The sequence below is a fragment of the Micropterus dolomieu genome, linkage group LG03 (genome assembly GCF_021292245.1).
Source record: "Micropterus dolomieu isolate WLL.071019.BEF.003 ecotype Adirondacks linkage group LG03, ASM2129224v1, whole genome shotgun sequence".
In the NCBI taxonomy this organism is placed as follows: Eukaryota; Metazoa; Chordata; class Actinopteri; order Centrarchiformes; family Centrarchidae; genus Micropterus; species Micropterus dolomieu.
Genome location: NC_060152.1, coordinates 31,483,801 through 31,499,772, shown reverse-complemented (window position 1 = coordinate 31,499,772; position 15,972 = coordinate 31,483,801). Strand labels below are relative to the sequence as shown.

At 41.4% G+C, this 15,972-nt stretch overlaps 1 protein-coding gene across 1 annotated transcript in view; it reads left to right on the top strand.

The window, feature by feature from the left end:
* The window catches only part of znrf2b (zinc and ring finger 2b), a 34,216-nt gene extending 19,087 nt beyond the window's left edge, over positions 1-15,129 (top strand). The window contains exons 2-5 of the mRNA XM_046044597.1: positions 3,898-3,993; positions 12,641-12,746; positions 14,591-14,665; positions 14,758-15,129. Of these exons, the coding sequence (XP_045900553.1) occupies positions 3,898-3,993; positions 12,641-12,746; positions 14,591-14,648 (260 nt within the window). The 3' untranslated portion in view covers positions 14,649-14,665; positions 14,758-15,129. The remainder of the gene's footprint in view (positions 1-3,897; positions 3,994-12,640; positions 12,747-14,590; positions 14,666-14,757) is intronic.
* The last annotated feature ends 843 nt before the right edge of the window (positions 15,130-15,972 follow it).

Here is a 15,972-nt window from a genome sequence, read left to right as displayed (position 1 = left end):
CGACTCGATGGGGATTTTGGAGGCAGAAGGGGTTAACCGTTAGGGCAGTCTAGCTCTTCATTCCTCCAGCTAGGGATTCCCAGGGTCACCCAGGCCAGCTGGGAGACATAGTCCCTCCAGTAATTCCTTGGTTAACCCCTGGGATTTCCTCTTGGCTTGAATAGCAGGACAAATGCATCCGCTGTCAACAACAGGCTGTAGCTTTGGCTGGTGTTTGCAATGAGGCTTAATAAGATATTTATAACTTGTTAAATACTGACCCGAGGCCATTCATTTGTGGGGGCATACTTACTTAGTGTTTATTTGGCCTAATGTTGAGATAACTCTTCGTCTCATGTAGCAAATAGCCCAAGGAAAGCAGTTCCACCACTCGTCACTCACAGAGCCACTCCACTAACAGTCACTTATTTGCAGGACATCAAGGTGGTATTTGGTCATCTTGCTGAGAACTTATGTCATAAAACTGGTTTGGACCCAAGTAGATTCTCATTTGCATCCCTGGCTCCCAGCTGGCTTTCACCAGAGTGGGCATACGTTTACTTGGGTGTTCTCCGAAGTGATGAGAATTTACTGAAGGCCTAGTGCTTGTTCGGCAGCTGTCTTTAGTTACTGTAACAGAAGTTGTTGAGTAGCTTTGTTAGCACCTAGCCTAAGAGCCATTGCATGGTTCTAGCACTGGTCTTCTCAATCTTGAGCACACAACAGCAAACCTCCACAATTACAATTACAATTATTATTATTTTTTTTTAAAACGCATCTGCAGTCTGCTCTCATCTACTTGTCAAAGACTGTCTGTAGTACACCTGGCCCAATGCGTCTAGCTCCTTCCAAAACACACCAGATGATTACGTTTTAAAGAAGAGAAGAATGACGGAGCAAGTAGAAGAAATCAACAACACACCTGAAATAGCACTGCGACGCGCAGCCACTGTAAATGTTTTAACAAAGAGACGTCACGTCCTGCTTTTGGAGGTCTGAACAGCAGCCTTCCAACTCGGTTTCTGTAAATTTGTCCACAGCACCCTTTACAGTGTGGGACGTCAATGGCATGCATTATTGCACTAATACATTAATTGTTGTGGACAGTGTGCACGTAGCCACAAAGCAGATGGACCATGCTAAGCCCTTAACCTGCAGGGCCATCTTTCATCTGTCTTTCACAGCAAGCTCCAACCAGCCCCTCATGGATTTAATAAAATTGGTATTGAAAAAATTATGATTTAGGAACAGATATCAAAGTCATGGTATCAGTACCGATATGGAAACATTTTGAACAATACCCAGCCCTGACAGTGTGACATAAGATGTGCAGCACATCTCCAAAGTTTCATGTTTTCAGGAACTAACAGAAATCAAGGCTGTCCCATCCCAAGTACTGTTTTGAGTCATACATGAGTCATACACTTCCTTTTTTATTCTTCCTATTTTAACAGAGTTTTATGCCCATTCTTTTGTCAGATCATAATGATGATTTGAGTTTTAACACCCTCACCAGATGTTTGTTTGCCTCAAGAGAAAGAAAACCTTTTTAATAATTATCATATTGCATCATTGCCCAAACATGTTCAGAATTTATAACATAGCATTTGTGCCTCAAGGCAGCAGATGTTTGAGATCATGCCACCTTGTTGTCTTTTAGGTTTGTTCCGATCTGTGATTGGATTGTTTTTCATGTGCCGATATTAAGGCGATTTTAACCAACTCAACCACTGCAGTGTTTCCCATTCATTGATTTATTATTGGCGACACGACACGTCACAATGTCAACGCTGACCGCCGCACATTATTTTCTTAACACAACGCTGTCAATGTCGGGGACCCACCTTCAAACAAGTTATGAGCATAAGCTTGCATGTAAGGACCCCAGCTAATAAGGATAGCTATGTTAACGTTAGAAAACAGCTGGGCTTTCAAGGTTAGCACGCCGTACATAGCTGCTAGTCAGTATTGTCTAATATAGTCTATTGCACGCCCCCGTGTGTGGGGCACCACCACGCGGTAAAGGCCTTTTCATACAGGAAGCGATTTGCGCACTTATCTGTGGGAAACGTTTGTTTCTGATGGTTTCTCTTAAAGCTAATAAACCTATTTATTCCTTGCTGGCATGCTGCAACGTAACACCGCCCCCTAGTAGCCATGATTAGACGATATGAAAATCGTCGCCCAACTCTATTGTCTTTATTCACCATTTGTTTCCATTAATTCCGTGGATATGAATCCCACAACAGCAGCATAAGAAGAGGAAACAAAGATATACATTGGTCCAGGATTAGAAATAACACATGTCATTAATGTTTATATATTCCAGCCTATGTGAGTGATTCTAGGAGAAATGTACTTATACTAAATATACTAGGGGCCTGCGTTAAAATGCTACCAAGAGCAGGTGTGACCTCAGACAGACGTGCAGGAGGACACACAGCAATTTAATTTCCTGGAGATAGCATCCCATACAGGGCGATACTGGATGAGTCATCACGGCCCCACAGGTAGCGCTCAGCTTTGGCTTTTAGCGTTTTTCAGAATGACTTGTGGAGTCGTGCAGAGCTGGAATTCTTCCTCATCCCCCTTTTCAAATAAATACAGACGACACATTTGTAATTGTCAGCAGATGGCCAGGAGATCTCGAGGGATGGCGTCCTACGTGTACACGAATGTGTTGTGTTTCACTTAAATAGGTCAGACCAGCAGTGGACAGCCTGCTTCTGGCTGCACTAATCTATTTATCCCATCAGTATCACAGCATGTGGACAGATTTTACCATTGTAGAAAGCTCTGCACACATTGCATATATTTACACTCCTCTGTCTGTCAGTGATATGTGACATTGTGCCCCCTGCTGCAGACCTATGCGCTAACAGCTGGTGGATGATGGATGAGGGCTGCTAAAGGTAATGTGTGACAAAGGGCACCATGATGTCACTGGAAACTGCCGGATTTAATGTTGTGTCCGAGATTGAGACAGAAACAGAAATGGAAAATGGAACAAAGGGATAATTACAACCAGCGCTATAACTGGAAGGATTTAGGTAGGACAATGTTTGGATCATCATTTAAATAATTATCGGGACCTTGTATAAATAAGTCACTGACTGATATAGTGGTGAATTAACCTATTGCCATAAAGCAACATCTGTTTAACTGTTCGATATAACTGGTGTCCTTCCTATTCAGTGCACATGTTCCCTCTGCTATTTCATATTAAATACTTGCATTTGAAAAAAAAAGGGATTTTGTAGCTTATTTCTGATATATTTTGCAATGGCGCTTCATGGGGGCTTCAAGGGTTTTACAGAACAGAAGTTATCTCATTGCACTTTTCATATAAAGCAGGTCTAAGCAGGACTTAATATTATTTGCAGAATCCCACCATGAGCAAGCACCATGAGGGGTGCGAGTACTTAGAGAAGGTACTTGCAGAATGTAATACATGAAATGTAAAAATGCCAACCATAAAAATGGGGTATGATATAGTGAATTGTCTGTAATCTAAATAAATGGCTGTTTGTGTAATATCATTGTTTGATAGTAGTTATCCAGTATAATTATATTACTGGGTTTTTTTTTTTGGTTAAATCCACTGATAGTGATGTGTTATGGATCCTGTTTGTCAGCAATAAATACCGGAATTATTTGGCATCAATAGCTGCTGAAGCAAGGCAGAAATACAAGAGAACCTCCTCTGCAGTGCTGGACAAACGGACACGTGATCACTAGATATGCAGTGCCAAAACACCCAATACAAAACTTGAGAACTCAGTATCGCTTTATTGGTGTTTCAGCTTTAGATTCAGAATAACTGATCAAACTGGGAGTTTCCCTCGCACTCCACCTTCCAGCTATCCACTGCGTGTATGATTATCTCATTCAATGTGTGTTTTCTTTTCTTTCTTCCAGGCTTCAAGTGCCCTGTGTGCTCCAAGTTTGTGTCCTCAGATGAGATGGATCTTCACCTGGTCCTGTGCTTAACCAAACCCAGAGTGACATATAATGGTAGGACTGACGGTTCCTTTTTAACTTACTTTACAAACGTAATATAAAGAAGGCAAGGGCATGCACGCCTGGTCAGCACAGGAGAAAACTGTGTAGCTGCAGAACAATCAATAAGTGAAGAAAACTATAATATAAAAAATATTGTGTTATGTTAAATAACTGAAAATTCTGTATCCAAAACAAACTATAATCATATGCACCATATTACTTTATTATGGGGGTGCAAAACAAAAACAGTGCTGTCATTCTGAAACAAATCACAGAGCAGAAATGCATGAAAACATGTTATAATTATCTTATAGGTGATCATCACTGTTACAAAAAACAAAAAAATGACCAACTTTCTCATGAAACTAGACAATCACAGCTTTCTGATTATGTAATGTGATCCTCTGTTTGCAGTCTGCTTCCCTGTGAAAATCTTGTGTAATCTTTCTGAGTTATTTCCAAAACTGTAGACTAACTCTGTGGTTGCCTGGAGGCAGCTTCTTCTTTTATTTTTCAATGATCTCGTATGTATTTAATGACACCAGGACCATGGATAATGTGAGTGGGGGAAATAGGTTTTTGTTGTTGTTGTTGTTGTTGTTGTGGTGGTCCCTGGCCTTTTTTGCCCTTTTGCTCTTGAGACCCAACCTAAATATGGGCAGGTGTATCAGTTTTGGAAAGGTAATTTTAATAATCCCCACATCATGCAGAATGATACAATCTGGTTTCATTGCAGATTTTACAGGCGAGTCTTCAATCACCTGCAGAGTGAATTCTCCAGTTAGACATGTAAAATGATAAAAGTATATTGCCTCTAGGTCTGCTTTTTATAGCACCTGTAATGTGACATGTCTGAGCTTGATACTGATATTGAGTTTAGCCAACATTTGTTCATTAGAATGAAAGCATAACAGAAACATTCCTGATAAAGATCCTTTAAATGTGGTAAATACAGTGTCTACTGAGTGCGACATTTTCCAGTTGAAACACAAACTTGTTGGTTCTGTCCGGTAGACAAACTATGAAATGGTGACATTGTTTCCAAATTGCCTCAAACATATCTTTAGGCTAGCATGGTCTGCCTTCATTTCTGACTGTCTGCATTTTAGATTAGTTATGGTGTTGTGCTACCGGCACGCTGCCGATCAGAGCTTTGAATGGGGAGATTACAAATGGGGTTGTCAGCTTCCTGTACCAGAGCCAGACAAATATCACGTATCAAGTATGGCAACAAGCGTGGGTGAGATCAGTGCAGTTGTATAGGTTGTTGAGAAGTTCACTTACAGAAATAATAACTCATAAATCTTTGACGTTAAGTAAAAGACGTAAGTTAACTGTAGAGCTGTTGTTAACTATGAAATTAATTGCCAACTATTTTGATAGTCAGTTTCAGTCATTTTTTAAAGGGGAAATAAAGGTGAATGTGAATATTGTCTGGTTTCTTTACTCCTCTATGACAGTTAATTAAATATCTGTGGGGTGTTTTTTTTATTTGAGGACGTCATCTTGGAAAACTCTGATAGACTCTTCCACAGCTTCCCTGTCGACCCAAAATAACATTGGCAGGACAGATAAGTCACTTGCTACTGATTGGTTTAGACAGAATAAACCTTTTCAAAGTAATCTGGAAACCACTAACATGAACTTGACAGACTAAATAATGAAGTGAAACCAAAATGGCAAATCAGTCTGATGCCCAGGCTAAACTTCTAAAGCGTCCCTGTACTGAAAAACTGTTATTAGTTATTGACCAACATATAAACTGATACAGATATCCATGATTCCATGATACCGCTTTGATGTCTCCATATGAACAAAACTTGTGTCATCACAGACAGAAGAACCTGTTCCTTTTGCTTTCCGTACTTGGCTGGACGCCCCATTTCTTTTGGCCACGCAGGTATTCGTCAGAATAACGGGTTTCAGAGCACAGAGGTGCAACACATCTTTTTTCAGGTGTTAAGGAGTACATCTGCAGATATGAAAAACGTTCTATAAAGCCTTTATCAGTTGGAGATGGAGACTACAAGTTTGGAAATTAAAAAAATCTTGGGGTTCTTGGAGTTTACTAGACCTCTTTAGCCCTCTACGGCCAGCAATCTGATGCGAACGTGGAAGTCTCTTAAATCTGCATTCTATTGAACGGCCAGCAGGTGGCGACTCTTCTGGTTGCAAAAAGAAGTCCAGCTCCATTAGAAAAAATGGTAAAATGGTCCTACTTCTCACCTGATTTATTATCTCCGTAAACACATTCCTGATAAGTTTATGGTCTCGATGTCTTCTTCAACACAAAATGATGTTCATTTAGTAATTATAATGGTTCATTTAGTAATTATGGTCCCATTTATTTTAAAATAGACCATAAAGCAGAGTATGCTTCAGGGCGGAATTATCTATGATTGAAAGGTCGTTACCATGGCTTCCGCGCACGGCTGTTAGCTCCACCGTCTTGTCCAAATATGGTCATGTCTGGTGCTGCTGGTTGCAAAAACTCAACATGGCAGTGCCCTATGGGCCAAACTCAAGGCTTCAAAATTGCAGTCCTTAAACCAACGGGTGACGTCACGATGACTACGTCCACTTCTTATATACAGTTTATGACTTTTTCCACATTTTATGACTTATCTACAATGTTGGATGTTCATGTTAAACATGATCAAAGCTTCAAAAAATGAGGCAAAAGTATTTAAAAGAAATCCCAGTGAGCAAAAACCTCAGATTTCCTCCTGAATGCTCTGTTTTAAACTGCTTTTTCCACCAACGGCTCCGTTCTACGACTGAGCCGGTGTTACATGTATGGTCATTTGCCCCGCACAGCAACGGCACAGCAACGCTCGGTCTGTCTGTTCTACCTAGCAACAACAATAGCAGCCTGGTAACATGCTTCAGGTCTTAGCCAATCAGAAGACAGTGGGCTTTGAGAAGGGGGCCCTTAAAGAGACAGGAGCATCTACAGCTTGTTTCAGACAGAGGCTGAAATGAAGACCAACATGAAGAGCCAGTATAAGACAGAAAATTATTTTTTTGAACTTTGAAAGATATTGTAGTGTTGACCAGGAATCCTACCCTGACCCGCCCGCTAGTGGATGTACTTTAACAGTGCTGCTCATGTTTTAGCGGCACGTCTATGCGTACATGTTGGTAAAAGTACATCACTAGGCTCACCTCGGGCTTTGGTTTGAATCTGACGGGACTTGTGGGGATTCTTCTGTTTTAAGATCATTCGTTACAAATCACCTCGTCCTGCGTTTCCATCTCAGCATGGATGACCTACTTTTACTCCCTGTGTCTGGATAGGAACATGACAGCAGTGAAACCTTTTTCTAGACTCAAAACCATCAAGAAAAAATGAACACAGTACAACAGAGAACTGCATCTCTGGTGTGTTCACATCATGTCTGTGTTTCAGAATGTATTATTATTATCATGATGATGAAGTTATTTCTCTCCACAGCGTGACCCAGTGCTCTGCGCTCAGAACATAAATACAAAAACACGCTCAAGTGAAAAGACATTTCAGCTTATACATGCGCACTTTCCTCCACATTTCCCTGTCAGCTGAAGGTTTTAGGGGGCAGTTCCTCTTCGCATAAGCCGACTTCCTGTTCAGCTGGCACAGATTCCTCCGTCTTCCTGTCTATCAGTCACATGATGATCATGGTCTGATCAGTTCCCCACAGTATGGAGAGCACCTGTATTTGAGCCCACACACTTTCCCAAAGACAGAAGTTGCCTCTTCTTAGTTTGAATCTGTGGGCTGCTCGTTTTAAGAAGTGGTGTATGTGTGTGTTTATGTTTGGTAGAGTCCAAACCTTTCACTCAAAATCTGAAACAAGTGACTTTTGCCTCCATAAAAAAAGAATTTAAGTTGATGGAGTGTTTGTTTAGCTTCTGAATGTGCTGCATAATCACTACATGGATCAGTATGTGTGAGCTCACATCTGACTGTAATGGTATATTAAATATCAGCATCAAGAATTCATGAGAAGAGGTGAAGATTAATAGAGTGTCTGTCAGCAGTCAAACTTGAGCATGTGGCTCAGACATCATTGTTTTTTTTGGTACAGACGTTTTGAGTGCCCCTCAGGATGAATAGTAATCATGTTGACGATATTATGACCAAATATCTTAGAAAGGAATCATACCCTCAGCTGTAGTTCATGTTTAGTGGTACTTAGCAAACGTTTGCATGCTGACACACTAATCTAACATGCACAGCATCACAGAGCCGCTAGAGAGAAGGGTTAACAAGCAACACGGTTCATGTTAACACAAAGTGTGTGTGTGTGTGTGTGTGTGTGTGTGTGTGTGATCCATAGACTGTGTGATCCCATATCATGGTCCGTTAGCCCGGTGATCACAGCTGCTCTGTTGTGTTTGTGGCCTTTCTAATACGTTTATCGGCTGCTCAGGCCGCACATGCACACAGACTCATATGACCCTGAAGATGTGTTATCAGCATATTTATGTTCCTCTCAGTTGTTTGCTTTAGGCCGTTCAAGGACAGGCCTCCACTGTAACACACACACACACACACACACACACACACTAGCATATGCAATATATCAATTTCCAAACAACATCACAGTTATGTTTTATCTTGAGAATATACATGTTAGTCAAGTATTAACTGCATCATTGTAATTGGTCAGATATTTTTACCACTCAAGACTTTATACAAGAGGAGCATCTGTCGCCGACACAATGTGGTGATGATTGACAGAGTTAATCAGAATGATACTGCTGGAAACCAGCACGGCAGAAACAGGAAACGACAAAGGTGAAAAAAATTCCCCAGAATCTCATGTCACTATGACTTGTGGTTTCTCTAAACAAATCCACCACTGGTTCATAACAAAGACACACACAAACAGCAGCTGTCATACGTACATAACATCACAGCTCCCCCTGTTTGTGTGTGTTTCCATTAAACTGCGTTATAGAGCACAAGATTTTTTCATGACCTCATTTCAGATTTATAACCTGCTGTGAAACAGACTGATGAGGCTGTCGGAGTCGAGTTGTACATTCTAGTAAACACCCTACACATAGAAACCACATCTCAGAGGTCAAGCTGCCGCAGTAAAAGCTACTCTTTGAAGCACAGCCTCCTCCCTGATCCTTCCCCCCGGGGTCGTCACACAGGTCAAAGGTCATCAAGTGCCGTCTGTTTTTTTATCAGGGTTGCCAAAATGGTTTTGTAAAGGATCCACCATGATTATTTTTAGACTGAACGCACTGATACACAATCTGTGACCGTATTTAATGGTACGTTTGACTCTTATCACACAAAGCAATTCCAATAAAATCTAGAATCTTTACACAGCCTTTACACCTTCACGGGACAGGAAAAGTCCTCCGTAAAATGAAATAATGGTAAAAATGACATTGTTAAAGTTAAGTAAATAAAATGTAATTGACCCTCCATCCCATCAGAGGCAGTAGATACCGACTAGCAGACATTTAAGCCCTCTGTCCAACTACAAAAAGCAAAACACCGCTTGGAAAGCAACTTATGGCTACAAACAAAGCCCACAGTCCTGTGCACTACATCTGTATCACATTTGGGAGCACAGAACCAAGAATTGCCTAACAAGTTGGTTGCACAATCAATTTCAATGTGCAAAGACACAACTGTGGAATAAAATACAAACAAACAAACAAAAACAAAATGCAACATTTTTCTCCAAGAGTGAGATGGAAAGAATAATATCCCTCTCAGGACGTGATTAGCCTAGCATAGCATAAAAACTGGAAAGAGGGAAACGGCTAGTAAGACTCTGTCCCAAGTTCAAAACCACACCTCATCTTCCAGTTTTTATGCTAAACCAAGCTAACCACGTCCTGACTCCCGGCCACTAGAACTTTTGCTACATGGCTGCAAGGACACGATATGATTGCCAAAATAAGATTTACAACTTCAAGAGGTGGTATTCTGCTTTTTGCCTTTTCCCCTCTCCTTTATTGAGTTATATACCTTTTTTGTAATACATTTGCAAAGTGAAAAAGCCACCGCATCTCCCAGAAAAAACTCTGCTCTGAACTGCCTGAAAACAGTTCGTTTGTAGTCCAGCCGTTTCCCTTTCATCCCTGTGACGTCACAGGGTGAAAAGAGGAGCAGCAGCAATGTGCAGTATGGAAAAAAAATATGGTGGGTTTTAGGGCTGACCCCTAATAGTCGAAGATTTGATGCTTCGATGGGCGGAGCCTGATTCGACTGTCAATGTCAGAGTTAAAGCTTAGCAGCGAAACAAGGATCACGCCATTTTGGCCATGTGATGTCACATAAAACTACCAGTATACTCTCAACAAGTTAATATACAGCCTATTACAATATACATTTCACCGTTTAATGCTGTAAATAAACATAAAAAGAATAAGAAATAAAAAGAATAAAACTTTCAAGAAATGTTTTTAAAGTGCGCGAATAAATCCAAAATCTGGGTCGTCAGTGCGCATGTGTAGGCGTAGCGTGCATGTGTGAATTGGCAAAAGAGGAAGAGGAACACTTGCTGAAGAGACGAGCAAAGCCCCAGCTTCACTGGTGTTGTGCCGAGTTGTCCGCACCTTGCGGGACTTTCGGATAATTTACCACCATTGTGGTAAAGCCGGTTAAATAGCTGGCTCCTTCAAATAGACTCGCGAGGAACCGCGACGTGCGTGCAGGTGTCGGCAGCACGGCATGAACGCAACTCTGCACAAGACGAGTGAATGGCAGTCGAGAAAGAGAGAGAGAGAACCTAACACACGTTAGGCAGAACTTGACGATTCTGATTCGACTATGTAAATCCTTAGTCGGGGACAGCCCTAGTGTTTTTTAAAAATTAAACCATGTAAACCTGCTCTGGTCCAACCCCTGAATAGGATTTTTAACCTGAAAATGAGCATAATCCCACCTCTTAAACTCTGTGCTGCATTTGTCCTCATCATTCCCTGTAGCATCATTGACTTCCGCAGTGATTGTTAATTGGAAAAAGTCTTTCTGGGCTGGTGTGCATCACATGAAGATGCAGTACTGACTGCATGTGAAACCACAAACAGACAAATGACACCTCCTGTCTCCCTGTATCTCCTAGTGTGAGGAGATCGCCAGTGTTGGGCAACTAAAACAAACATTTTTAATAGTGAATATCCGCACATCATCAGTGTAACTATCCTCTCTCCTTCTGTGTCTGACTGTGTGAATGAATGACTGGCTGACCTGCACCGTCAGTACGTTAAAGATGTTTTCCCCTCAGCTGAGCTGGATGCCATGTACTGAAGCCCATAATAACTGGCTTTTCCAGGCCTATGTGGGTTAATCCACTGTTACATAAGGCCAGTTCTAATGACTCTGTGTTTTGCTGCAGGTGATGGGTTTAATGGTGCGCACGCTTCCACTTTAGACCCGGACCAATGAAATGCAGAGCAGGAAAAGATGAAAACTGCTGAGTGTGTACACACACACACACACACAGACTGTATACAGGGGTTTGGCAGACGTAGAGTTTTCCTGGTGGCCATTTAACTCAGAGAAGCGTTTTTTAACACTGATATCAAAAGACTGTAAAGTGAGCTAACAAATGAATGCTGCCTTCAGGGAAGTTTTGGAAATACCAGCATTACAACTTGAGTACACATAAACAAGATAAGTTAGAAGGCAGTAGTGGAGACAAATGTTTTGTTTGTATTCATTTAATTCAAATGGTTCTTTACCTCTCTTGTGCTGGTGCTACATGTGAATACCCCTCCACACCATCATACCATCATTAGTGCCAGTCTTTTACAAAATCTGACCTTCATTTCAATTATTCAACAAAACTGTATGTGACTCAAATAATGGAGATGTGGACTTTTCCTTCTCTGTGTTAAAAGTATGGTGTTATGGCGATGGCGCAGTGGATCAGACACATGCCTTTGTTCAATTCTCACTGTGAGACACCAATGTGTCCCTGAGCAAGACACTTAACCCCTAGTTGGTGCAGAGGCGTCCAACCTCTGACAGATATAGCATGTAAGTCGCTTTGGATAAAAGCATCAGCCTTTTTTTTTTTAATAGTGGTGGTATGTGTGTGTGTGTGTGTCAGACATGTGTATGTGGGTCTCTTTTGATAGGCCCATGTCAAATGTTAAGTCCTATGCCCCCCTGATCCATCACTTTTATTCATTGCAACATGCTGTATCTCTAGTAGCCAGATTGCCATGAATTTTGCTGTTGACAGTCATTGTCACAAGAGGAAATTCAGAGCTTTCCTGTAGCACCACCCCCAGGACGAAGTGTGAACTTTGTACACAAACATTGTAATCTAGTGGGCTGCAGTGACTCAAAGTAAAAAGTAGAACCAGCTCCACACTGGATTTCTGGATATTATAGATTAATAAGTAAAACAAATCTGACAATTGATATACTGGCTTATATTTTTTCAAATAAATAGATTCAAACTAAATAAATAAACAAAAACGATCCCTGAAATGTTTAATAAATAGCAAGTTGTGATAAAAACAGAGTCTGTGACAGAAAATGGTAAACAAACAATAAATTTAAAGCCAAATATGATAACAAATAAATGCAGTCTGACAGAGGCTTTAAAGTAGTAAAGCTCTACAAAATGTGTTTTGTTGCGGAGGGGCCTATAATCCTTACTGATGCCTGCGGTGTGAAATGTCTGTTGTCTTCCAGAGGATGTCCTGACCAAGGATGCAGGAGAATGTGCAATCTGCCTGGAGGAGCTGGTGCAGGGAGACACCATTGCTCGCCTGCCCTGCCTCTGCATCTACCATAAAGGGTACGGAGCTCTGTTTAGCAAAATGCTGCATCCTTGTATTTCTTTTTAAAGCTAGAGTGCATTACTTTTACATATGCATGAACAAGCCACCGCAAAACGAGTTCAGTGTGCTGATTCACTGCCAGGTAAATCTCTGTATCCGCAGCATACCAGAGTTTATCATTGTGGTGTCTGTGACAACATTCCCATGCTGGTGAACCAATAGTGATGTGTTTTACACCAACTAGCAATGATTTGTTTGCCACAGCTAGAGGGGGGAGCAGCCACTCAATGTGGCAGAGTCTATACATCAGAAACACGTGTGACACTGTGTAATTACTCTCACTGTCAGAGGGAGCAGACAAAGGCAATAACATGGAGTCCCCCCCCTCACCCCTTACAGCATAACAGCTTCCACTCTTCTGGGAAGGCTTTCTGAATGATTTTACAGTGTGTCTGTGGGAATTTTTGCCCGTTCATCCGGAAGAGCATTTGTGAGGTCAGACACTAACGCTGGATGAAAAGGCCTGGCTCGCAATCTCTGTTCCAGTTGATGTCATAGGTGTTTGATAGGGTTGAGGTCAGGGCTCTGTGCCAGTCAGTCAAGTTCTTCCACACCAAATTGAGAAAACCATTTCTTTATAGAGCTGGATTTATGCACAGGGACATTGTCATACTGAAAAAGGAAGAGGCCAAACAGAAACTGTTGCAACAACTGTTGTCTAAACTGTAGCATTAAGATTTCCCTCAATAAAGACCACATCATGAAAAAACAGCCTCCCAAATGTATTGGGACAGGAGTGTCCCAATACATTTGGAAATATAGTGTTAAATAATGTTATGCTAGGAGTGAGAATCTCGATTTGATTACGATTCAGAGGGCTGTGACGCGATTTTACAACAATTACCTATGCATCTTGATGCATAATTTTCTTCTATACAGAATCTGGACAATTACATGTCCTGGTTTCTCTGTAGTGTCCGGGGGTTTTGGGAGTTTCAGTGGACCCAAAGATTGCTATGGACCCGAGTACAGACTAGCTAGAGAGAGTAGATTAAGTGTACTTCTCTGTTTATTCTCTTTTCAAAATAATTGTAACTCAATTATTTGCTCTACCTCTCAGCCTGTATTTATTTTCCATTTAACTCTTTTAACCCTGATTGCACACTGCACTGTAACTTTTATTATATTTTAATGTGTATTTTTTTCAATTTCCCTATGTTGCGTTTAAACTTTTTTATATTTCCCTGTTGCTTTTATGTTTTATGTAAAGCACTTTGAATGACCTTGTTGTTGAAATGTGCTATACAAATAAACTTGCCTTGCCTAAGCATTTAATTAGCGCATTAAAATCCATAAGAAAATCTCCTAATTAGCTTAAAAGTACTAGTTTGCATCCCTAATTTACTTCATTAACCTCAGCTCAACCAGTCCTGAGGATGTACAGTATGTATACAGGACAGAGCATTGATATTAATGATTGTGTGACATTTAAGTAGGGTGGTTATTCATTCCGCAGCGGTGGTGTGCTGAATACAGGAGGAACACTGGTTTCTCATGTGTGCGCGCCACAGACGGTCCGAGTTCCGGCTTTTGCTTTGCCTCAACATGACGTTATCAATTAACATTTTAAATTTTTTGACATTTGTTAATCGAGTCAGAATCTTCCATCGCGATACATCGAAGAATCAGTTTTGTGGTTATGGTCAGGGTGACATAGTTTGAAATTGTTTAATTTCAAATGCAAATGCTGTGTGTAATATGGAAAACATTTGATGCGGTCACCCTTCACCATAGTTGTCACCATGAACACTGTATTATCTATTACTCATGTCTTCTTCCTTGCCCCCCCACCACCCTCCAGCTGTATCGATGAGTGGTTTGAAGTGAACAGATCATGTCCGGAGCATCCATCAGATTGAAGCTTTATTTTGCACAGGTGAAGTATTTCCAAACATCCCAGGTTGTTTTCTTGATGGTCCCTGTAAGATTTTTCTTTTTTAATATTCTCTGTTGGTTGTTTGATGACAGGTACTTTACAATGAGAGGGATCTACAAAATGACGTGTGGATCCAGGGAGACTGCTGGACACTGTGATCAGTTTAACCCACACCCCCACCCCAACTAATAATGTAGTACCACGGTGTGCCAAATCTCATTTAAGCAATCTTCAGGGATACAGACTTTTGTGTTTATGTTTGAGTCGCCGATCCACGCTCAGTCTCGGACTGGACGGACTGATCTCCACCTCATATCCTCTCCAGCCCTGACACTCAAAGCCACACGGGGACATCCTGACAGGCAGGGCTCTTCTTCCTGAGTGGCCATTGGACAGCAGATGTCAGCTGACTGTACACTGGAGGAGGGGGACATGGTCCTGGAGGTAGGGGCGGGGCGGAGGGCGCTCGGGGGTGGGGGGTGGGTGGGTGGAGTATCACCTCCCCCTCTGTCCCTCCCCTCCTCCTTCAGCATCAGTGTCTACCAGTGCCTTGTTATTTTGATGCCCAGCCACAGCAGGGCGGGACAGAGGAGTCCAGACTGTCAGCAGAGCCAGCCGGACCGACTGGACGGACCTGCAGGACCATCTCACCACCACTGCCACTCTACCAGTCCAGGAGAAACAAGCCAGAGAAAGCAGCAGAAATATCTGTCTGCACAAGCGGCTCGCACATTTTCAAAACTGAAGCTGCTGCAAAAATGGTGCCAATCAACTGTGAATATTGTCATACACACACACACACACACACACACAATCATCAGTGCTTTTTAATCATATATACCATAGAGTAGAGGTCCTCTGGCACAAAACCTGTCCCCAATCCTGAAAGGGATCTCTGACTTACCAGCCTCAACCTACAGTCGTGTATCGTCGCCCCAGTGACAGGAAAAATACTGGCTCAGTTTGTCGTTATATCGAGAACATTTTCTTGATTTAATAAGATCATTTTCACTTTAGAACAACGTATTCTTCATGTTACAGTGACTTATAACAATGTGGAGGATTCTTTTCTTGTTTAAAAGATTTTCTTTTTTGTAATAACAAGAAAGTTTTGTGACATAACACGATAAAGTGATAATGTTTGTTCTTAGAACTGAATAAGTTGGCGTGTCGTAATAAGATAAATATATCATAACATGGAAAATATAATTAGGTTCTCATAACAAGAAACAAGAAAGTAACTGTTATATTTGCTGCATTCTGCTATGTCTGTTTCGTTCACGTGTTTTCTGTTACTTCATGGTTAA